We start from the raw sequence: 24951 nt of genomic DNA, 5'->3' as shown, positions 1-24951 counted from the left end.
CACACACACACACACACAAAACTACTGCATGAGAAATCCGGTCATTCTTTCACCCTACAGTCCCAGCCTTTCTCCACTCTTCTAGTCTCCTTTCTCCTGTGGTGCATATTCTGCGCACCAGTCACTGAACAAATTAATCCCTCAGAGGCTGCTACCATAAGGCTGAGGTGGTCCCATCCAACCACCGTGCGGAGTCTGAATGGGCCAGTGACGGACACCTGACCCCGTGCCCCACCCATAAGCTGCCGGCACCCGTGCAGAGGCTTGACTGCAGGGCGATGAGGATGATGGTTACTAGGCTGAGTCAACGCGCTCAGCCCAGACCGAGACCAGAGAGGATGAGAAGAGCACGGGGAATGAGGTGACCGCGAGGACAGAGGGGGCCGCGGGCCCCAGAGCACGGCGCTCAGCTGACAGCAGACACCACCCTCTCTGCCCCCTGGAGGCCTGAGCGAGACTCCTTCTGCAGGAACCTGACGGGCCTCACCGAGCGCCTCACGCGTCCTCTGCGGCTGCGTAACCTCAAGTTCCTCCATCACCCTCAGGTCACTTAACTTTTATCGTGTGAGTCGTCTCCCCCACAATAGTCTTTGAAGACAAGGATCAGCTGGTCAGCTTCCAGTACCACAGCACAGTACTAGAAGCTCTCAACACGTATTTGATGAACAGCGGACAGGCGGACAGACGGACGGACGGACAAACGGCTGGCTCCTGGGAAAATTGTAGTGAAACCCAACTGGGGGGACAGAGAATAAAGTCCTAACGCCCTAAAACTCACACCGCGCTTCCTAACCCTCAGCTCCCGTCCTCCTGCACCTGCTCGAGTCCCTCTGCTCTCCCCGGCCCCCAGGCCACGGCGCTCTCCACCCTCCCGCCCGCTACACGAAACCTCCTCATGAGAGCCCAGGTCTCACGAAACACCCTGTCCTGCTCTACAAGCTCGGCATCTGTGCCACCCGGAGCTCACCGCCCGGCTCTCTGCCCGTAACTCCCTGCGTGCTTTCTCATTTCCTCTGCAGCACAGCCTCGCCAAGAGCCTAGCGTGCACTTCATCCCCGCAGACGCTCCAAAACCACGTGCTGACTAAGGGGACTTAGTTCTGCTTTTCAGACGTGGCCCCCAAAAAATTTCTAACTAAAGGAAATCTGTTTTCATTTTTTATTTAGTAAGTACTTGGTATTTTTCCCTCAGCTCACATGCTAATGAATGATTATTCCTTCTAATAAAGTGATTCTCGGATGGAGAAAGTGTGTGTATGTTAGTAACTCAGTCATGTCTTACTCTTTTGTGACCCCATAGACTTTAGCCTGCCAGGCTCCTCTGTCCATGGAATTCTCCAGGCAAGAATACTGGAGTGGGCAGCCTTTCCCTTCTCCAGGGAATCTTTCCAATCCAGGGATTGAACCCAGGTCTCCTGCATTGCAGGCAGATTCTTTACCATGTGAGCCACCAGGGAAGCCCTCTCCAAAGGAGAAGGGAGAGGGTATTTATCAAAGGGGACACTTGTCTGTAGACATCTCTGGTTGTCACGACCTGGAGTGGGGAGAAGCTACTGGCAGTTGGCGGGTAGAGAGAGATCAGAGATGCTGCTGAACACCCAGCAGTGCACAAGCCAGCTCCGCAACAAGGAATTTTTTACTGTAACGTCAAAAATGAAAAGCTCTGTTCTAATAGGATTATTTTTTAAAGCTCCTATTTGTGAATTTATATATATTTTAATAAACTCCAAAAAAAAAATCAGAAAATATTCAATGACTTTTCAAACACCACAAAGTGATGCTCCAGAGAAAACCTGAGGCAGAGACACGGATGGCGTTCTAGTGCCCCTGTGCTGCAGATCTCAGAGCAGAGGAGCTGGCAGAAAACACAGGAAGTAGGTGGAGGAGCCTGGCAGAAAGGGTGGGGAACAGAAGACTGATGTGGCTGTCTAAGGTCACTGGAGATTTTTTTTTTTTTTTTTTTGCATTGGGGTATAGCTATGACAAACCTAGACAACGTATTAAAAAGCAGAGACATCACTTTGCCAACAAAGGTCCATATGGTCAAAGCTATGTTCTTTCCAGTAGTCATGTACAGATGTGAGAGTTGGACCATAAAGAAGGCTGAGCACCAAAGAACTGATGCTTTCAAACTGTGGTGCCGGAGAAGACTCTTGAGAGTCCCTTGGGTGGCAAGGAGATCTAACCAGTCCATCCTAAAGGAAATCAAACCTAAATATTCATTGGAAGGGCTGATGCTGAAGCTGAAGCTCTAATACTTTGCCACCTAATGTGAAGAGTCGACTCACTGGAAAAGACCCTGATGCTGGAAAAGACTGAAGGCGGGAGGAGAAGAGGACGACAGAGGATGAGAAGGTTGGATGGCATCACTGACTCGATGGACATGAACTTGGGAAAACCCCGGGAGATAGTGAAGGGCAAGAAAGCCTGGCGTGCTGCAGTCCATGGAGTCGCAGAATTAGACACGACTTAGCAACTGAACAACACTAGTTGATTAAAAATGTGTGATAGCTTCAAGTGAACAGTGAAGGGACTCAGCCATACATGAATATTATCCATTCTCCCTCAAATTCCTCTCTCATCCAGGCTGCCACGTAACACTGAGCAGACTTCCCTGTGCTATACAGTAGGTCCTTATTGGCTATCCATTTTAAATACAGCAGTGTACATGTCCATCCCAAACTCCCTAACTATCCCTTCCCCCCATCCTTCCCCGCTCCAGCAACCATAAGTTCATTCTCTAAGTCTCAGGTCAATGGCGTTTTTAAAACAAAGATAAAGCAGGTTAGACCAATCTCTCATCAGGAGTCATCATCCTGACATAAGATTTGCCAAATCATAGCTATGTATTCATTACTTAGTTTTAAAATACTCAATGCGTGCAATAACTAAGTATAATAAACAACATTTAATCAGCTTTATACTAAAATATGAAATGTTTTAACCTTCAAATGTTACACAAAAAGAACATGATTAAAACTCCAATATGTTACAAGACAGGCGAACCCACTGTAACAACAGCAAATTGAAAATAAATCACTTAAATTATCTAGATACTCATATTAATATTTTTTCTGTTCACTGAAATAAATGACTTTAGAGATCTTTTCCCCACCAGATTTATTTAAAACAGTTTAACTTTCCCCTCCCCCACCTACAAAATGTATATATACTCACATTCACTTGAACTTGGATGGACCAGTCACCAAGTATTGGATGGGAAGATAACTGGAAAGTTTTGGAAACGACTCCAAGATCACTTTTTTCTGACAACCACTGTTGGATCAAATTTGACTTGGGATCCTACAATGAAAACCATGCATGTTAACTATATAAAACCCGCCATGGACATGTGGATCCTACCTGGTTACGAATAAGGTCCCACAGTACCCCCAGGCACATGCAATATGGGGGAGCTCTTGGAAAATGCCAGCTCTACATTGGGCAAACTCCGGGAGATGGTGAGGGACAGGGAAGACTGGCGTGCTATAGTCCATGGGGTTGCAAAGAGTCAGCCACAACTTGGCAACTGAATAACAACAAAAATACTACCAAAAAAGGCAAATAAAAGTTAATTCTTTCATCATATTCTCCTGAGAATATCTGTATTCTGCTCTACCTTTTAATTCTTGGCACTGTATTTCCTTCCACATGAAACACTACAACACATCCATCTCCAAACCCATGCTGCTGCTCTTGCTGTAGAAGAAAATCCCACTGTAGGGATAAGAGGCCCCGTGTGTCTGGCACTCAGCCTTCTCACAACTACTCACACATCATTCAATCACTATGATTCTCCTCCAGAGTTGGATTACCCTCACATGATAGCTGAGAAAAGTAGTCCCCAGAGAGGTTAGATAAGCCCTCAACTGCAAACAGCTGGCCTAATATCAAGGCATCAACACATGATGAAATTGAGGCTTTGAACCTATGTGTCTTTTGATTCAACAAAAGTATGTCATGAAGGTGCTTAACCAGGAGGATGCATGAAAAACACCTGAGTCTTCCCAGGCTCTCCCAGACCACGCCCCCGTGCGCAACATCCATCCAATCCAATCCCAGCCCTGTCCCTTCCTTTCCATCCTCACGTTCAGCCACCATTTTCTGAGTGTTGCAGCTCATCTCTCTCCCCTAGTCTTGCCCCTCCAATGCACCTTCCCCACTGTCAAACACAAGCCTGAGACTGAGGCACAGTGGCTGAAACACCTGGCACAGTTCCTGGCATGTAACAATGAACAAACATTGGCTATGATCGTAATACTAGACCACCAAGTAACGACGACTTCTATTTGCCTACAGAATGAGAGCTATACTCCTTTGCATAGTTTGTTGTTGTGTGGTCGCTAACTCATGTCCAACTGTTCTGTAACCTCATGGACCGTAGCCCACCAGGCTCCTCTGTCCATGGGATTTCCCAGCCAAGAATACTGGAGCAGGTTGCCCTTTCCTCCTCCAGGGGATCCTTCTGATCCAGGGACTGAATGTGAACCTCCGGCTTGGCATGCTGATCTGCCAGGGAAGCCCTTGCACAGTTTACAGGGCTCAGTAAGCTGACCTCATCTACTGTTCTAGGCACATCTTCCTCCCAACACACAGATTTGCTTGTAATTTGCTCCAAATGCCGGTGTACCGAAGCCTCTACAATTGCTGCATGGAACGCCCTCCCTTCCTTGTCCAGCTGCTGAAATGAGCTCCAAATTCTTCCTTCTCCACACGCCTCCAACGGGCAGAAGCCAGCACTTCCTGGAGAAACCTCAGGACGTCCGGAGTTCATCCCTCTTGACACATTATTAGTGCTCAAAGCTCTCATTCATTACCTAGGTTTTTTTGGTGCTTTTGTCATTGTTACTTTGGGTTTGGAATTTCTTTGTTCCCTGGGCTATGAACTCCTGGCAGTAGGGATCAAATATTTCTCCATTCTAAATTTCTATCCTCTGACTCGAGGTAGCATTTGGGTCAGAAGAAATCTCTCTCCTCCAGCAGGAGCGAGTGTGAAAGTCGGGGTGAAAACAATGTTGACCACTGAGTAAGTGGTCTGGTAAGGCAGACACCAACTGTTAAACCAAAGACCACAAGCAGGTCAAGAATCAGAAGGTCACCATGCTTGGCAAGCCCCGGAGCAGGCACTGCAATCAGAGCTGGCTCTCCTACCTACTGCCAAGGCGTGATACCCAGAGCTCAAAGGATCAGAAATGAAAACCTAATACAAAAAGCTAATAAATACATGCTGTCAAATAATTAAGGAAATGCAAGTGAAAACAATGAAAGGCCATTTTTCTTCTGTCACACTGACAAAAAGAAAATAATTCCCAGGGTTGCTTAAAATTTAGGCAAAGAAATGCGTACGGTCCACTGATACATTACTTTGGTGAAGGTACCCATTTCTCCCACAGCCCTACAAACAAAGGAAACCCACACTGAAGGCTTTGATGACCTAGAGGACCTAGGGGGTTGGGTGTGAATGAGATAAATCCCTCTCGTTTCGCAGGCTTGTCTAGGACCTGGGCATGTCACCAACCAGGAAGACACAGAGAACGGAGAAAGACCAGAGGTCCTTCCAGGGCACACGAGGATCTGAACAGGCGCACCACAGCAGAGCATTTGCACGTGGTCACCTCCTGCTGGGACGCACACAACACAGTGAAGGGTGATGTGAACAGTGCCCCTGTCGCAGATGGAACAGTCACATGGCTGGAGACACAGGGAAAGTGGTCCCCCGCGCTCTCTGGGTCACCTCCACACAGCTCAGGCTCTCCGTCAGCTTCCTCTGCACAGCACAGTGCCTGCTGCCTGTGCCACACCCTTGCGAGCAATAAACTAACCCTGGCTAGAGAAGGCAAGGATCTCTGCCACTCTCCGGAGTCCCGGATTATGCACAAAGTGGCTCAGTGGCCAAGGATCCGCCTACCAGTGAAGGAGACAAAGGTTCGATCCCTGGGCCAGGAAGATCCCCTGGGAGAAGGAAATGGCAACCCAACCCACTACAGAATTCTTGCCTGGAAAACTCCATGGACAGAGGAGCCTGGCAGACTACAGTGCATGGGGTCGCAAAGAGTCAAACATGACTGAGCACAGCACACACACATTAAGTGTCTAGCATGTAGAATGAAAGATGTCAAGTCACTGAACTGTGGCGGCCCCTCCTCTGGCCAAGGATGGGGTTCTGGGTCTGCACCACTGCTCCAGGCCAAAGTGTCAGAGCACAGCCACAGACGGGATGGGCCCCAGGCCAGCCGCTGTGTCCACAAGACCACCCACCTGTACCAGAAGCAACAACCTCATGAGGAAGGGCAGCAGGATAGAAAAGAGCGAGCCAGTGACCACCACGCTGTCATGCTCAGTCGCCTCAGGTGTGTCCGACTCTTTGCGACCCCATGGACTGTAGCCCTCCAGGCTCAGAGCTCTGTCCACAGAATTCTCCTGGCAAGAATACTGGAGTGGGTAGCCATTCCCTTCCCCCGCGGATTTTACCGACCCAGGGATCAAACCCACATCTCCTGTGTCTTCTGTATTGCAGGCAGATTCTTTACCCACTGAGCCACCTAGGAAGCCCCCAGTCACACTGTTGAAACACTTATATTTCCATTGTGTAAGGACAAACAGGCTGCAGATGGCCAGAATTAGGAGAAAGAAGCTTATATTACCATAAACAGGCCCCTGAAGCCCCTTGGCTTCCTGAGAAAGCCAGTCAGTAGATCAGGAGAAATAACCAATGATCCCAGAAAAACACAGAAGTGTCTGAACGTGCTATGATGGTCAATATTTTAGGTACACCCTACCGTGAGTCACTCTTGGCTGGGCAACATGGGCCCCCAACAGTTGGCCTCGTGTAGATCCAAGATGCATTCTCCACACTCGCCTGCAGGGCGCGCTGTGCTAGCAAGTACAACTTAGTCCACATCAGGGGCTCTCACTACACTAAAGACCTACTTTTTTCTGGGAAATTTTTCCAAGAAAGATGTACGAAATATCACAATCTGATGAACCGGGCCCAAAGGACTGTTTTCAGAGGGAGGAGGGCAGGGTCCCAAACACCTTTGGTTCCTGGTAGAATTTCAGTCTAAATTCTCCTCCCTAGGGCTTCCCTTGTGGCTCAGCTGGTTAAGAATCTTCCTGCAATATGGGAGACCTGGGTTCAATCCCTGGGTTGGGAAGACTCCCTGGAGGAGGGAAAGGCTACCCACTCCAGTATTCTGGCCTGGAGAATTCCATGGACTGTACAGTCCATGGGGTCGCAAAGAGTTGGACACAACTGAGCGACTTTCACTTCACTTGACCGAGGGAGCCACCCATCAGCCGGGCCAGCAGGATCCCTCGGAACCAGAAGCAGCAAAAGGAAGGTCTCTCTATGCACTTCCAGGAAAGACAAATGTGTCAGGCCAAGTCCAAAATCTGAGAGAGGAGCCCAGCGAATCCACAAAACAGAATCAGCAGGGTTCCTTCTGGGTTAACGCCTAGAACAGACCATTTATCCAGGGCTGACTTGTACTCAACTGAGACAGAAAACAGGCAGATCTAATGCAAACAGCCAGACACAGACAAACATTAACTTCTGAATCCTTCTTTTACACAGAGCACTCAGTATTTGTGGACAAAGGATGATGGACAGTATGAATGGCATCCATAAACACCATTCAGAGTTATATGAATTTAGAAATGCTGTTCACTATGGTGACCTGCTTTATTCCAACACAGCAAAGGCATAAATTCACAGAGCTGCAAATTCTGAACTAATACCAGTGCCATTCAAGAAATCTGCATTGAACATGCCAACCCATGTGGTATTTGCTACAAACATATCTTGGCTTTAAGTTATATGTATACATGTTTGTTTGCTAGATTTCTGTGTTTGTTTAACTTATAACAACAACAACTACTAAGAAGAATAGGAAGATACTGAAATAAAAAGCATAAATTTACCTTCCAGTCTGTTCTTCGTCAGAACATTTAGGGTAACCGATGTCCTGGGACTGAGGGGATTTTTCAAAAGAGAGTCCCAGCAAACTGGGATGAGTTGCTCACCCGATTTCTATGCCATTGATCAAATGTCTAATATTCTCCTCAGCTTACATGTAGAAAACCACGTCCACCTGGATCTCAGCCATCTTCAGCTTAGTTCTCACTAGAAAGCACTCGGTCTGCTAACCACACTGCTTTCAGAGCTTGGAGTGTTCCAGGAGCAGAGGCCAAAGACTTCCTGCCAAATGGGGTTCCTACAGCTAGCTAATATTTAGTGAGCATGTTCTATGTACTACACACAGTTCTAAATGCTCTACTTGAACTCCCTCACAAAATCCTCACAAAGGTATTATTATTTTTACGCATTTTACAAATAAGGAAACCAAGGCCCAGAGATTTTGATTCATCTCCTCAAGGTCACAGAGCTAGCATCTCTAAGCACTTCTTAGAGCAGAGTGATCCTTCTAAAATCTTAAGTCAAATCATATCATGCCTCTCCTTAGAATTCTTCAGTGAATTTTCATTTCCCTCACAGTAAAATCCAAGGTCCATATCATAGCCAAGAAAATCCTGTACAGCCCCTCCTCCAGTCAACCTACTTATTCCTGACTTATCTCCTAATATTGTCCACTCAATTTCTGGTCAACAGTGCTCTGCTAGTTTACTCCCCCAATGGCCCTAACAAGTTCCTACCACAGGACCTTTGCATATGCCATTCCCTCTGTTTGTAGGGTCTACTATTTCCTGTAGGTCTCTGTTTCAATAGGACTTCTCTAACAACCCTATTGAAAACAGCAAACACAAGCTCTTTCCCTCTCTTTCACACATACATACACTTATTCTTTTTTAATATATATTTGTATGTTAATTTATTATTTGTCCACTACCCACCAGGATACAACATCAATGTGAGCAAGGACTCACCCTCTGTATCAAGAACACAGAGGTTTAACACGTTTGACAAGTGAATTAATCAATGACGAAGCCGGGACAAAAACCCAAGCAGGCTGACTCTGGAGCCTGAGCTCTTAACCCATGCTCTACTATCCCCTTTCTAGGGAAACCATCCCATGTCAGGAGGGGAGCTTAGCCATGTGAATCCTAAGACGTCCCAGGACCAACAATGTCAGCAGAACTTCCAAGAGAGCTCCATGAGCTGGCTTGAAGCCCCAGTTTCATATCCACCTGGCACTCACCTTAATTAGAATGTTTAAAAAGGTTTCATAAGGCTTAAAATCAGAGAAGAGTGTAACAACACGAAACTTCACTTCCTGCTTTGGTTTATACAGGGGCTTGTCTGTTTGAATGAAGACAGTCATTCTCTTGGTCTCAAATGATAAGCGCGTACTATTCGAGAATAAAATCTCATCCTGGGCACGTCCGGTGACACGGAGCTCATACATCTCATCAGCACTGTTCAGAGGTAGCTAGGGGAAAAAAAAAAAAGACATCAGATGTACCAAGGTCTCATCGTTTTACCTCAAAAATGTTTTTAATTGTAAGTTAGCATTGAAGTTTTAAATATACAGTACTATCAAAAGTAATTGCAAGGTTGAAAAATGTGCCACTCCTAGGCACAATTAAAAAATTTGTTTTCCCTCTTTCGACAGCCTGGGGTTTGCTCTGTAGTTAAATCTCAAGGTTCCCGGATTGCAGGAGCCTCGCCCCACAGCCCTGTCAGCAGTCACCTTGTCACTTCCTATTCCAAGTACAAACTCTTCTGCACGTACAGTCACTGTGAGTCAGAACACCCTTCAGCATTCGCTTCCGAGCCTTGCCCTGTCTGAGGCAGCCCAAAGGCACATTTGCACAAGACCAGTTTTCTTGCCATTCTCTCTCCAGGATCTCTTACCTGTGCCAAGATGCACTCTCTTGCCCAACCTTGTGCATCGTGTCACGGTCCTGGTAAGTCTAATGGCACCGATACTGTTACTGTTTCCGTCACTAGTGGAAATCCTACCTTCTAGCACTGACAGACCAGAAGCCACAACTTCTGGCTGAATCGGCAACTTACACACGCTGTGTCGTTCCACCTCACAACAATCCTTCAGGGGGATGCTCTAACAAATGCCAGGTTACAAACCAGGAACCTAGGGGGCTTGGAAGAGTAAAAGAAGTTGCTCCAGGTCACTGGCTGAGATTCAGACCCAGGATGAGCTATATACTCTAACGAGAGCCTTCATGTGGTAGTTTTAAAATACGTCCACACTGCTATATTTAACATAGATACCCAAAAGGGACCTACCACTGTCCAGCACATGGAACTCTGCTCAGTGCTATGGGGCAGCCTGGCTGGGAGGGGAGTTTGGGGGAGAAATCCATTCACGTATCCAACATGTGCATGTATGGCTGAGTCCCTTTCCTGTTCATCTGAAACTATCACAAGGTTGTTAATCGGCTATAGCCCAACACAAAATAAAAAGTTTTTTTAAACAAAACATGTCCAAATATTTTTTGACCCTTTTCCTTGCAAAAGGGGGAGCCTAAATCTCCAGTGACCTGCTCCTCAGGAGTAGAATGAGGCTGCGTCGTTAACCAGATACCTTCTGCCTGGTTCTCTCTTTCTTGGATCCGAGGGTCTGGGGGAAGTCAGGGGCCATGCGATGAGGATGCTCAAGAGGCCCATGAGAGGCCATGTGGGAGGCCACAGCCCACCTGCCAGCCGCGTGAACAGCAGCCTTCCCGGGGACCCCCAGGCCCAGGGTCGCCTGCAGAGGTCAGCAGCTTGGACACGGGAAGCGCCGTCTCCTGAAACCCCACGTCAGACCTGCTCAGCTACACAGCCCCCAGCTTCCTGACCCACAGAAACTGTGTGAAGTAATAAAATTCTCTGACTGTTTTACACCAGCGTTTGGGGACCGTAGGTTACACAGCAGTAGATAACTAGCACACCTGACTTTTAGTTCGTTTTCATATTCCTAAACCCGAGATTCTGAAATGACATTCTGCCTCCTTTGGGAAAATAAGATTTGCCCACAGAGGGCTCTGAGGAGATTTTCCAGCAATAGCAGCCACCAAAAAGCCAGCAATATGGGTAAGAATATGAAAGAAACTTGATGAACCACCAACACAACAGGGAGAAAAGTACTGATGTTTGCAATTTACTCGGAAAAGCATTTTAAAAATAAGATGAATTCATGGATGGAGAAATGAGTAGATAGATTAAATATGTGATAAAGCAAGTACGGTAAAACGTTAACAGTAGATTCTAAGTGGTAGCTATGAGACTGTTCACTATGAAACTCTTTCAGGTTTTTTTTATATTTAATATTTTCATAATAAACTGTTAGGAGAAACAGTCATATCACCTTCAAATGACCTCTAGTACTGATTTTTGCTTTCCTTTAACAAACATTCACTGAGCACCTTCAAGCTTGGAATTCAACGTGAACCAAAGATGTACACCCTAGAGGGCTGAGAACCGAGCCTAGCACTTGCATCCTCCTATTCTATTCTCTCAAATGATGCTTCAGTCCTCAGATTCTTTTAAACGGAGTGTTCAATTCTGTAAGCATGTACATAAGAGTACACGTGAAAGTCGCTCAGTCGTGTCCGACTCTTTGTGACCCCCTGGACTACACAGTCCATGGAATTCTCCAGGCCAGAATACTGGAGTGGGTAGCCTTTCCCTTCTCCAGGGGATCTTCCCAACCCAGGGATCAAACCCAGGTCTCCCGCATTGCAGGCGGTTTCTTTACCAGCTGAGCCACAAGCGAAGGTAAGCAGGAAAATATATATGCCAGGAACCAGCATATCATTTGCTTGTATATGCCACAGATTTATAAACAGATCGTGATTTTAAAATATGGGATTAGATGGAATGTCTCTCCATGATTTGGGTATCATTTTTAGAGGCACAGACGCCCCAGAACAGACAGTAGATTAAAGTAGTATTAGTCGCTCAGTCGTGTCCAACTCTTGGCTACCCCACGGACTATAGCTCACCACGCTTCTCTGTCCATGGAATTCTCCAGGTAAAAATACTGGAATGAGTTGCCATTCCCTTCTCCAGGGCATCTTCCCAACCCAGAGATCGAACCCAGGTCTCTGCATTGCAGGCAGATTCTTTGCCATTTGAGCCACCAGGAAAGCTCCAGTAGATTAAAGACTTATACCAAATTACTGATGCAGAGGCCTACAACTAAAGACTTATTAACCACGAAAAGTCAAAGAGTTAGAGAATTAGAAGTGACACAAAGGTGTCCAAGGACTCTTCCTGTCTCCTACTCCATCCTCCTTCAGGGAATTGATACACAAGAGGAGACAGTACTGACTCTCTGCTCCTTTCAGTTACCCTAATTCTCTTTTTCAACCCTCCCCTGGTAGAAATCCCACCTCCTCATACGTAAAATTTGCACAATTTAGGATCCTCAAAGTCTTGGGGCTGATCCTAGGACTGAAAAGTCAGAGATAACAATGTGGGCTTGTCAGAGTGGACCTGGGATGTCCCCATGAGTCGGGGGGCATCCCTGCACGGCTCAGGGTGTCACCATGTCACCTGTCACTGTCACTCTGGGTGTCAGCACAGACCTTGGCCATCCACTGGTAACAGTGGAGGGACACAGTGAGGAGACTGGAGGAAATACTGGGGATGTTAAGCAATCCTCATGAAAGAGTCTCCCCGTGCCGGACCCGCAGTCAGTTGTAACCTGCTTCCGATGGTGGTGAGGATCAAAGGTAGTACATCTCCTGAATCTCTGCTGGTAAACTGCCTCCCACCTTCTCCCACAATTACTGAAAAGAGTTCCCTGAACTGGTAATAAAGGGGTTCCTTATCTCTTACACAAGAGCCAATTATTTACCTACAGAGGTTTTGGATACTATGTATTCAGCTGAAGTCGCAGGGCTGGGGAAAGAAGTGGTTCCCAGAGACAGACAGTGTCTGACAGCAAGACAAGAGGCCAGGGGTGTTCACTCCCCGGGACTTAAGATCAACAAGATATCAACCAGCGCCTGAGTTAAGCAGTGTTGATCCTCAGTTATGCTAAGTCTGTTCTGGGTATACGTAAACACAAACCCTCCAGGGGGATGACAGCTCCCCACCCAGCGAGGGGAGCTCTCTACATGACAGAGGGATGCTCGGAAACGTCCCTGATGGACAATAAATCCCAAAGTGACAACAGATTCCTGATTCTAACCTGGCCCATCTAAAACCATCTCACCTTCTCTGAGAGATGAACTGTCTTAAGGAAACTGAGACAACACAAGAGTATTCAATACTACTTTATTTCACTAATAACTCCAGTTACCGAAAGTAATGGCAATTTCAATAACTTTCTAAATAAAATTGAGAAACTTAAGATGATAGTTTCTATTTTAAAATATATTAGTAATTAAACATTAAAAGCATTCTAATTTTATTAGGAGGTTGGGATTAACATATACATACTATTATATGTAAGATGGGGCTTATCGAGTGGCTCAATTGGTATAGAATCTGCCTGCAATGCAGGAGACCTGGGTTTGATTCCCTGGGTTGGGAAGATCTGGAGAAGGAAATGGCAACCCACTCCAGTATTCATGCCTGGAGAATTCCATGGACAGATTCAGACACGACTGTGCAACTTTCACTTTCATATGTAAGAGAGATAATCAACAAGGACCTACTATATAACACAGGGAACTATACTCAATATTCTGTAATAACTTACATGGGAAAAGATTCGAAAAAGAATAGATATATGTATATGCATACATGATTCACCTTGCTGTACACCTGAAACTAACACAACATTGTAAATCAACTATACTCCAATATAAAATTTAAAAAAATTTTAAGCATTTTAATTTTAAAAGCCACTCCCTCATTTTACATTTTATTTACAAAGAGAATAACAGAAACTTTTTCCAGCATATTTTATACAAAAAAACAACCTTTATGTTAAGCATAAATTGCTTTTTTTATTTACTTCTTATTGAAGGCTGACTTCACTATGTCAGAAGCAGAAACAATGAGCCAGTCAGATATTAAAAACACATTTGTTTTAATATAGCCAAAAATTCATATTTTATAGCAAAAATTCATGAGGACCTTAAAAACTAATTTTAAATATTATATTTGCAAACATCAGAATGCAAGTACACTTTTAAAGATGGGTCTATTTTCATTGAACACTCATAAAAATGCAGAACCTTCTATTTTTGCCAAGCATTATCAAACTTTCCCAGACACTTTATGACTAAGTCTTTAAAGTTCTGTTTTACTAAAAAAAGGATCTAGTCCTAAATATAAGCTCTAGTAAAGTTTTCAACAGGTAATTGCTATATCTATATACAACAGAAATAATGTTAAAGACAAATATGAGATACTGGGGTAAGTATTTCATATAGTTAAGACTTTAAAGAATAATAATAGGGCTTCCCTGGTGGTCTGCTGCTGCTGCTGCTAAGTCGCTTCAGTCGTGTTCGACTCTGTGCGACCCCATAGACGGCAGCCTACCAGGCTCCCCCGTCCCTGAGATTCTCCAGGCAAGAACACTGGAGTGGGTTGCCATTTCCTTCTCCAATGCATGAAAGTGAAAAGTGAAAGGGAAGTCGCTCAGTCGTATCTGATTCTTAGCGACCCCATGGACTGCAGCCTACCAAGCTCCTCCACCCATGGGATTTGCCAAGCAAGAGTACTGGAGTGGGGTGCCATTGCCTTCTCCGCCCTGGTGGTCTAGTGATTAAGAAACCACCTGCCAATGCGGGGGACACAGGTTTGATCCCTGGTCCAGGAAGATCCCACATGCCTGTATGCAACTAAGCCTCTGTGCCACAGCTACTGAGCCTATACTCTGAGCCTGTGCTCCCCAACAAGAGAAGCAACTGCAATGAGACGCCTGTGAACCCTGTCTAGAGAGCAGCCCTCGCTCGCTGCAATGAGAGAAAGCCCACGTGCAGCAACAAACACCCAGTGCTGCCAAAAATAAATTTTAAAAATTTCTTTAAAGAATAACAGGAGTGAAATTTGCAGCTAATGATAAATGGGATGAGTACAGTGTAGAGGACGGTTACTGGAATCCCAGCCCAAGTGCTCTGGTCGCACCCACACGCCTACTCCTTCCACTCTCACTACCCTCCAGCCAGTGCAGCTGTGGACTTCTTTGAGGAAAGCAGTTACTGTGCTTCAAGCTGTTCTTCCTGAACTTAAATCTCACCCTCTTCCACTATCAGACAATTAAGTCACACAGGATTTATTTTAATCTTCTCATTGTAATATTCTTTCAAAAGAGTTAGGGACACAGACATGGGGAGCCAGCCCCTAATGTCTGAGGTCGTATTAACGCAGTCTAATATCTTATTGTCATTAAGTTTGGGGGTTTTCTTAACCCCACTCTGCCTACTTATGCCTTCATTTCCCCTGCCCCTACTTTCTATTTTTACAGCAGTATATTTCTTAGTAAGGTAAGTACAAACATAATAGGTGAGAAATATAATAGTTATGAGAGGAGTATGTCAAGGCTGTATATTGTCACACTGCTTATTTAACTTATATGCAGAGTACATGGTGTGAAATGCCAAGCTGGAATCAAGATTGTTGGGAGAAATATTGGCAATCTCAGATACGCAGATGAAACCACTCTAATGGCAGAAAGCAAACAGAAACTAAAGAGCCTGTTGATGAGGGTGAAAGAATAGAGTGAAAAAGCTGGCTTAAAACTCAACGTTCAAAAAACTAAGTTCATGGTCCCATCACTTCATGGCAAATAATGGGGGAAAAATGGAAACAGTGACAGATTTTGTTTCTAGGGGCTCCAAAATCACTGCACCCATGATTTTAACAGTGACTGCAGCCATGAAATTAAAAGACACTTGCTCCTTGGAAGAAAAGCTATGACAAATCTAGAAAGTGTATTAAAAAGCAGAGACATCACACTGATGACAAAGGTCTGTATAGACAAGGCTATGGTTTTTCCTGTAGTCATGTACAGATGACTCGTACAGACAGTTGAACCATAAAAAAGGCTGAGCACTGAAGAATTGATGCTTTCAAACTGTGGTGCTGGAGATTCTAAGAGTCCCTTGAATTGCAAAGAGATCAAACCAGTCAATCCTAAAAGAAATCAACCTGAATATTCATTGAAAGGATTGATACTGAAGCTGAAGCTCCAATACTTTGGCCACCTGATGCAAAGAGCTGACTCACTGGAAAAGACCCTGACTCTGGGAAAAATTAAAGGCAAAAGAAACGGGTGGCAGAGGATGAGATGATTAAATAGCAATACTGACTCAGTGGATATGAATTAAAGCAAACTCCAGAGACAGTGAAGGGCAGGGAAGCCTGGCATGTTGCAGGCCACGGGGTGGCAAAGAGACAGATACAACTTAGAGACTGAACAAAATCAAGGCCTTTTTATAACGGATTGTTTGTGCTCAGTCACTCAGTTGTGTCTGACTCTGCAACTCCATGGACTGTAGCCCACCAGACACCTCTGTCCATGGAATTTTCCAGGCAAGAATATTGGAGCAGGCTGCCATTTCCTACTCCATGGGGAAGAACCGTTTGGGAGCACTGTATTCTCTAAGAGTGTGAAAAGTGTGAAAGTGTTAGTCACTCAGGCATCCCAACTCTTTGTGATCCCACTGACTGTAGGCTCCCCCCCACCCCCCGCATCCCAACAAGGCTCCTCTGTCCAAGGAATTCTCCAGACAAGAATACTGAAGTGGGTAGCCATTCCCTTCTCCAGGGGATCTTCCCAACCCAGGGATTGAACGGAGGTCTCCTGCAGTGCAGGCAGATTCTTTATCACTGACCCACCAGGGAAGCCCATTCACTAAGAACTCCCCCTCAAAATGAATGTGGTTTCTGAATGTGCTTAATAAGCAAACTTCAAGAGGTAATGGGGAACCTGGCTTATCGGGAGATGCTGACCCTACATAAGTGTGTAATGTGTCAAGGTCAAAGTCATTACTCATCTAGTCCCAGAAAAGTACACCAAATTGTTCTCTTGGTGGATGCTGTGTTTAACTATACATTAAATGTGTGAAGCTCCAAAAGAAAACAGTTATAAAGGACAGACTTCCAAATCAAGGCTATGAGAAGCAGGACTAGTTAAGCAACATTGAATAACCAGGTTTCTTTTTTAAAAAAATATAAATTTATTTATTTTAACTAGAGATTAATTACTTCACAATATTGTATTGGTGTGGACAATGCTAACTCTTCCCACTTCTACAGCAGATGCCACAGCATGCTTACATCTCATTTCACCTCCAAGGTAGCCTCTATGAAACAGACTCCACTTTTATCCCCTTCTCCAGGGCTGGGACCACAGCGAGGTGAGCCAGGCACTTGCCTCAAGTGCAAAATTTAAGAGGGTGCCAAAAAACTCAATAATCAAGTAACTCAATAGCAAAAAACTCAATAATAGCAAAAAACTCAATAATAAATAGCAAAAGCAATACAGAATTATGACACACAAAAAAAAATCAAACTTTTAATCCAAGATAGGATCAGGATCAATTACTGATTTTTGTTTGCTTGTTTGTTTTGCCTCAAGCAGCAATTCTGTTTAGCGAGGCACTGCCCTTGTCCAGGACAAAGAAACTGGGAGGGAGCAATAATGACACACCCAAGACTATTGTGCTCATTAGGGCAGAAGCAGGACCAAACCCACCCAGGTCCCTGTGCAAATAGTCCAGGCCAGTTCCCTCAGGAAGTTCTCTATTTTACAAAAGGGAAATCTCCACTATGAGTCTGAAGAGGCTAATAACCAATCTCCCTGGAGTAATATTATTCTTAAATAATCTGAAGGTTGAACTGAACTCCAGCCAAACTCACAAGGCACATAAATCAATATGAAAGTCAACAAAATCGGAAATTCATTTCACTGACACGATGTATAATTATGAAACCAAGGTTTTAAAATAAATACTTACTGATGGAAGAATAAGTGTCTTGAAAGAGCCTAAAAAGGAAAACAGGGAAGAAAACAGTCATAATTTGAATATGATGATATAACACAAAACTCATTAAGACTCTCCTAATATTCTTTCAAATATCCAGGGTATCATAAACTTACTAAATCACAAAATTTAGCCAAGCCAAAACAATTTTATTAAAGCCCAGAATCCCTGAGAGATTATACATATCCTTGTGCCATAGAGTTAAAAGGCTATCAGTAGGTGAACCTCTTCCCAAAAACTAGGTTCTGCTTCTCTTTTCCATGTTCATTTTTGGTGTCGGTGTTGCTGCTGCTCCTCTTGCTGTTTTAAGGTTAAAAATATTTGAGGGACACTTCATACAGTGTACAGAAAGAAGCTGAGGTTCATTTCTAATGAACATTTCTCATACACTCATGACAGACAGAAAAAAGGAAGGCATTAGTCACATCAGGGGTGAGCTGGGACTCCTAACTGACCCATTAGTATTAAAACGATGCAGACTTTTTTCATGTAACTTACTAAACAAAGACTGCTAATTTAACTCATGCCAACTTCTCATCAAATCTATTTACTGCTAGGGAAAAATGTTCCAAGTTAAAAATAAAACAGTACTTATTTGAAGTTCCCATTTAAGTGACATGAATTTATAGGTGGTAACAGGCCCTCAGTTTCTTCATTCATTTAAGAAACACTTATAAAGGGTAACCCAGTAAATAAGACAGACACAGCCCCTCTCCTCCTGGAGGCCACGGGCGTCTACCCCGTGGGAACAGACAGGCATAGCATGCAGCAGGGGTCAGGCCGGTGGCTTCTGCAATCAGACCACTAGTCCTGTCCCTGACATGTTACCTAATTCTCCAGGTTCAACCACAGAGCTTCCCTGCTAGTCCAGTGGATGAGTTGGCCTTACAACACAGGGAATGCGGGATCAGTCCCTGGTCGGGAGCTAAGGCCCCACATGCTGCAGGGAAAGCCATCATGCTGCAACTAGGACCCAAATGCAGCCAAAGTTTAAAAATAAATACTTTTTTTTTAAATCTTTGAAATCAAGAGCTAAATAAATGGAGAGATGCTCAATGTTCATAAATAGAACAACTCAATTATCAAGACATCAGTTCTTCCCAACTTGATCTTTAGAGTCAACGCAATCCTAATCAAAATCCCAGCAAGCAATTTTATGGATATCAACAAACTGATTCTAAAGTTTACATGGAAAAGCCAAAGACGCAGACTAGCTAACCGTACTGAAGAATAAAGGTGGAGGAATAATGCTGCCTGACTTCAAGACTTACTATAAAGCTACAGTAATCAAGACCATGCGATACTAGCAAAAGGATAGACAGATCAATGGAAATTGATCTGTCTGAGAGCCTAGAGTTGAATTGAAAGCCTAGAAATAGACTCCATAAGAACAGTCAACCAATTTTTTTTATTACTTGTTACTGGAGCATAGTTGCTCTACAATGTGTTCGTTTCTGCTGTATGGCAAAGCAAACCAGTTAAACCTATACATATATCTACTCTTTTTTAGATTTCCTTCCCATTTAGGCCACCATAGAGCGCTGAGTCTGGAGGAAGGCAACCCACTCCAGTATTCTTGCCTGGAGAATCCCACGGACAGAGGTGTCTGGTGGGCTACATTCCACAGGGTGACAAAGAGTCGAGCACATCTGAATCGATTTAGCACGCACACACAGCACTGAGTAGAGCTTCCTGTGCTCCCCAGTAGGTTCTCATTAGTTACTATTTCATACACAGCAATGTACATATGTCAGTCCCAATTTCCCAATTCATACCATTCCCCCTCCCCCGAGTAACCATAAGTTTGTTCACTATATCTGTGACTCTATTTCTGCTTTGCAAATAAGTTCATCTGTACCATTTTTCTAGATCCCACCTATAGGCAGTTTTAGGTGACAACTGTTTTTCTCTTTCTGACTGACTTCGCTCTGTATGACACTCTCCAGGTCCATCCACATCTCTGCAATGGCACCAGTGCATTCCTTTTTACAGTCCAGTAACATGCTATTGTACAGCAGTATCACATCTTTATCCATACCTCTGCTTATGGGCACTTAGGTTGCTTCCATGTCCTGGCTATTGTAAATAGTGCTGCAATGAACTTCAGGGTGCATATATCTTTCTGAACTATGGTTTTCTCTGGATATATGCTCAGGAGTGGGATTGCCTGGATCATAATGGTAGCTCTATTGTTAGGTTTTTGAGGAACCTCCATGCTGTTCTCCATAATGGCGGTAACCAATTGACATCCCCACCAACAGTGTAGGAGGGTTCCCCTTTCAGTACCCCCTCTCTAGCATTTATTGTTTGTCGATTTTTGATGATGGCCATTCTGACTGGCGTAAAGTGACACCTCATTGTAATTTTGATTTGCATTTCTCTAATAATTAATGATATTGAATATATTTTCATCTGTTTGTGGGCCATCTGAATGTCCTCTTTGGAGAAATATCTATTTAGATTTTCTGCCCATTTTTTGATTGGGTTGTTTGTTTTTTTTGATATTGAGCTGCATGAGCTGTTTGTATATCTTAAAGATTAATCCCTTGTCAGTTGGTTTATTTTAAAATATTTTCTCCAATTCTGAGGGTTGTCTTTTCTTTAGTTTATTCTTTCCTTTGCTATGCAAAAGCTTTTAAATTTAATTAGGTCCCATTTGTTTATTTTTGCTTCTAATTTCATTACTCTAGGTAGTCAACTTATCTTTGACAGAAAAAAAAAAAAAGGATTTTAGGGCAGTAAAAATACTCTGTATGATATTATAATGATGGACAAATTGTCATTATACATTCAACAAAACCCATAGAATTTACAACACCAAGACTGAATCTTAATGTAAACATGTAAACTATGAAGTTTGGGAGATTATGAAATAACAACACAGGATCATCCTTGGTAAGAAAATAATGTACCATTCTCATAAGCAATACTGATAATAGGGAAAGCTAGGCATGCATGATGTCAGGAATAATATGGGAAATCTGCAAAAATAATTTTTCAATTATGTGAATGTTCAGATTGAATATTATGATAATGGCCAGATAACTGGAACATTCAAATAAATAATGGAGTATAACCTACAGAATAAAATAAGAGCTTATGAATTTATGCTGGTATATAATTTAAATGAGGGAGAAGAAAAAGTTACTTTTTTTTTTTACTATTTTTAATTAATTTTACTGAAGGATAGTTGACTTACAATGTTAATTTCTCCTGTAGAGCAAAGAGATTCTGTTATACATATACATTCTGAAAAAGTTATACTTTACCATAGAATTCCAATTTATAAATGTAAAAGGAATCATGGAATTAGAAAGTTTCACAACAATTATGATAATAACTGATTAAGACAAATTACCAATTTTGTGTGTATATGTAGAAGGACTACGGCTCGTGAGAAATAATAAACTATGGTTGTTTGAAGCTCCTAAGTGTTGAGTGGTTCATTCACAGCAATAGATAACTGGAACACATTTGAAATAAAAAAGATTCTCTAGCAATTTTAAGTATTAGTATCCTTATTTTACAAATGAGAACCTGAATCACAGAGACCTTAAATGAGTTCCCCAGAGTCACATAAAAAAGAAGTAACAGAGCCGAGATTCTAAGCCACTGCCTCTGCTTCTACCAGCTGTTGTACTTTTGTTCTTGTACTCTACCCACCTTTGATTACATAAAAGCTGCACATCCTGGCTAGCCTCTTTGTGTATGCTCCTTACTCCCTCAGGCAGACAGGTTCAAAATCACAATCTCTTGGACTCCCTGCTCCCCTCGACTCTACATTAATCATCACCGGGAACCCAGACACTCTTCCATGAAGTTTCTCCCTGCCCTTAGAGGAGCTGCAGTGGTGGAGCTCATTAAACAATTTGTGTAATACAAAAACCTTCTGAAAAGGAGATACAAACTGGACAATTTCTCAGCTCTTTTTATCACTTCTTCACACTACACAGTCTTGATACATTTGAAGTTAACTTCAAGATCAGAAAAACTCACCTTCAAAGGAAACAACCACAGGTGTCTAAGGTTGGGTTCCCTGGGAAGCTAATTCTGAGATGGTGATGAAAAAGCAGGCATGCGCCTGGGACCAGCCCTGGAGAAGAGGGGGTTGTGGAGGCAGGACTGGGGAGGAGGAGGGAAGGAGCTGCAACGCAGGCTCCAGACACACCCATCGGGAGCCCTCAGAAGCCAGTCCGACCCCTGAGGGCTGTCTGGAGTAGGGTTGGCGGGGAAGCTGGGCCTCCCCCAAGGAGGGTGCAGGGCAAATCTCCCTAGTGGGTGCAGTCCCCGAGGAGTCAGCTCAGAAGGCAGTGGGCTGCAACATCCCCCAGCGACTTCAGAGAATAAGTCTTCATCCCTGATGCACTGATTCTGGGAGGGAGGCCACGGCACCCCACCACAGTGTCCCACAGTGGAATAAAATCAAAAATATTAAACTGCAAGGAGCTCTTCTCCCAACAAGCCAGCATGAGTGATGATAGAGAGTCACTGATTTTTCACATCTTTAAGATAAACCATCAGGGTTGCCTGTTTTGTCAGCCCCATGACTGGAGGAAACCATGTGCATCCTTTCTACCAAGGCCCGACAAGCCAGTCACCTCCCATCACTGGCAAACTCACAAAGACTGAAGACTGCGAGTGTGTGTGCGTGCATGTGCATGTGTGTGCGTGTGCGTGTGTGTGCATGTGTGTGCGTGTGTGTTGCGGGCAGGGGACGGGGAGTAATTTATTTTTATCTACATGACACTGAGCAAGGAGAAAATAAAAAAGCAGCTTCGAGTCTACAATCCAAATAAACCCAGTAGGTTGATTAATAGGAGGTCAAGCATTGCAGCAATTCAAAGCCAGCTACCCAGATTTGAAGTGCAGGAAATCCCATTCATAGAAATTTTTCTTAATTTTTAAATTTATTTATTTTTTAATTGAAGATAATTGCTTTACAGAATTTTGTTTCCTGTCAAACATCAATATAAATCAGCCACAGGTATACATGTGCCCCCTGCCTCTTGAACCTCCCTCCCCATCTCACCCCTCTAGGTTGATACAGAGCCCCTGTTTGAGTTCCCTGAGTCACACAGCAAATTTTAATGCAGCTCTTCATAGAGTCCAAGTTTTGAGGGATTTTCTCTGATGAGAGAAACTGGAAGAGGGGGTGGACTGCAAGCCCAGGTCCCACTGCTCTGACAGGTGACCATGTCCACCATAGACCCAAGAAACACACAGCTGCCCTCAAAAGCTGGGGTGCAGAAGGAGAGAGGTCTGCCTACCCCTAAATCTTGCTGGATTCAGGAAGTGGCTTGAAGAATGTGCAAAGAGATCCAACTTAAAGCCCTCTCACTTGTTCCATGTGTCCTTATTAAAAGGTCAACTTGAAGTACTTCACTTTTTTTTTTAACTTGCTGTCTTCCCTCTAAATTTACCAGGGCAGCTTGGAATCTCCCAGGCACTGGGTAAGTCTTATTTGAAAGTCCTAACATTCTAGCAATAATTTATAGCAGCAAAATATAAAACTCGGAGCAGTGTGGTAGGAGTGCCAATGAGAAATAGTCATCTCTTTCTCTGGGGCTTCTAGGTTGAAGATGAAATAGATGGTATCTGCAAATTGTTGTGAGCATTTTTTCTGCCTTTTGCTGGGGCCTTTTGCTGAGATTCAGACACAGGAAATAGTAACCACCTCCCAAAAAGCTGCATGTCATTCTTAATCACTGACTAAACATACATTCTGTTCTGTGAAGCCCTTCTCAATGTCATTGCAGATAACTCTGTAAAACTCCGATCATTTTTGTGTTACTACCACAGAAAGTCGATCTTAACATCCTCCAGTGCTTTGGCCTTCCCAGAGCCACCAAAACCACTCAAAAGAAACCTTGTTTTAAAGCTTCACACTTGGCACAGGCCTGAGAGCTGGCCGTCATTTGATTTACAAATAGAGTCAAAGCTATTTTTAAATCGTGTAATAAGCATACTCAAAAACTAACCTTTCCTTAACTTTTTAAACACACTCCATTATGCCATAGGCTGCCTCTTCTGACATCTGTGCTCACCAAACAGCTCTACAGAAAATCGCTGAAGGAAAGGAGAGTGTGTAATTGGAAATCCAACCAGGTCCAGAAATACTCTCTACAGGAAAAAAAGGGTTTTCTACCATGTATGTGCCTGACTTAAGTGTTTACTGGTGAATTACTTTTGACAGCTCTCTGCTGTTCAGTAATATACAATAAAGAACTTAAGGAAATCACCGTTTCAGCTAAAAAATTTGACCTCTTTACCAAATTAAATATTCTCTCATCAATACCCTCATTATTCAGCATTTTCTTTAATTACAAAGGGACGAAGTGGTAAATGGGGTTTCCACCACAAATTTATGGAAGGCAAAACCTTAAAATATGATCCTGCTTCATGATTTCATGTCATTTTTAAGCCAAGGAACTCTTCAGTGAACAAACTCATTCTAGACAGAAAACAGAAGTACTTCGAGCAAAACAAAACAAAAAAATGTCCTTTGGTCCCTTACATACTTCTTTACTTTTTTCTCTCTCCTGCCTCTCCTTACTTACAAATTTTTTCTTTTTAAAGACTTTTACAATTTTAGTTATTTATTTATTTATTGGCCACAATGGGGCTTTGCTGCTGCGCAGGCTTTTCTCTAGCTGTGGCGCGCAGGCTTTTCTCTAGCTGTGGCGCGCAGGCTTTTCTCTAGCTGTGGCGCGCAGGCTTTTCTCTAGCTGTGGCGCGCAGGCTTTTCTCTAGCTGTGGCGCGCAGGCTTTTCTCTAGCTGTGGCGCGCAGGCTTTTCTCTAGCTGTGGCGCGCAGGCTTTTCTCTAGCTGTGGCGCGCAGGCTTTTCTCTAGCTGTGGCGCGCAGGCTTTTCTCTAGCTGTGGCGCGCAGGCTTTTCTCTAGCTGTGGCGCGCGGGCTTCTCGTTGCAGTGGCTTCTCTTTCTGCAAAGTAACCAGCTCTAGGGCACAAGGGCTTCAGTCGTTGCGGCTCCTGGCTCTAGAGCACAGGCACAATAGTCGTGGCACACAGGCTCAGCTGCCCCAAAGCACGTGCGATCTCCCTGGATCAGGGATCGAACCTGTGTGTCCTGCATTGGCAGGTGGATTC

General features: G+C 44.0%; 1 protein-coding gene across 6 annotated transcripts in view; it reads right to left on the bottom strand.

The window, feature by feature from the left end:
- The window catches only part of CD109 (CD109 molecule), a 139792-nt gene that overhangs the window by 99640 nt on the left and 15201 nt on the right, over positions 1 to 24951 (bottom strand). For 5 of the 6 annotated variants that reach the window (XM_055534812.1, XM_055534810.1, XM_055534814.1 and 2 more), the window contains 3 exons: positions 17820 to 17848; positions 9155 to 9385; positions 3177 to 3302 (listed from right to left, as the gene is read on the bottom strand). In XM_055534812.1, the coding sequence (XP_055390787.1) occupies positions 3177 to 3302; positions 9155 to 9385; positions 17820 to 17848 (386 nt within the window). The remainder of the gene's footprint in view (positions 1 to 3176; positions 3303 to 9154; positions 9386 to 17819; positions 17849 to 24951) is intronic. The other variant, XM_055534816.1, reaches the window with a different exon arrangement.

The sequence above is a fragment of the Bubalus kerabau genome, chromosome 9, assembly GCF_029407905.1.
Source record: "Bubalus kerabau isolate K-KA32 ecotype Philippines breed swamp buffalo chromosome 9, PCC_UOA_SB_1v2, whole genome shotgun sequence".
Classification (NCBI taxonomy): Eukaryota; Metazoa; Chordata; class Mammalia; order Artiodactyla; family Bovidae; genus Bubalus; species Bubalus kerabau.
Note: the sequence above shows the minus strand (reverse complement) of the source record. Positions and strands in the feature narration are given on the sequence as shown.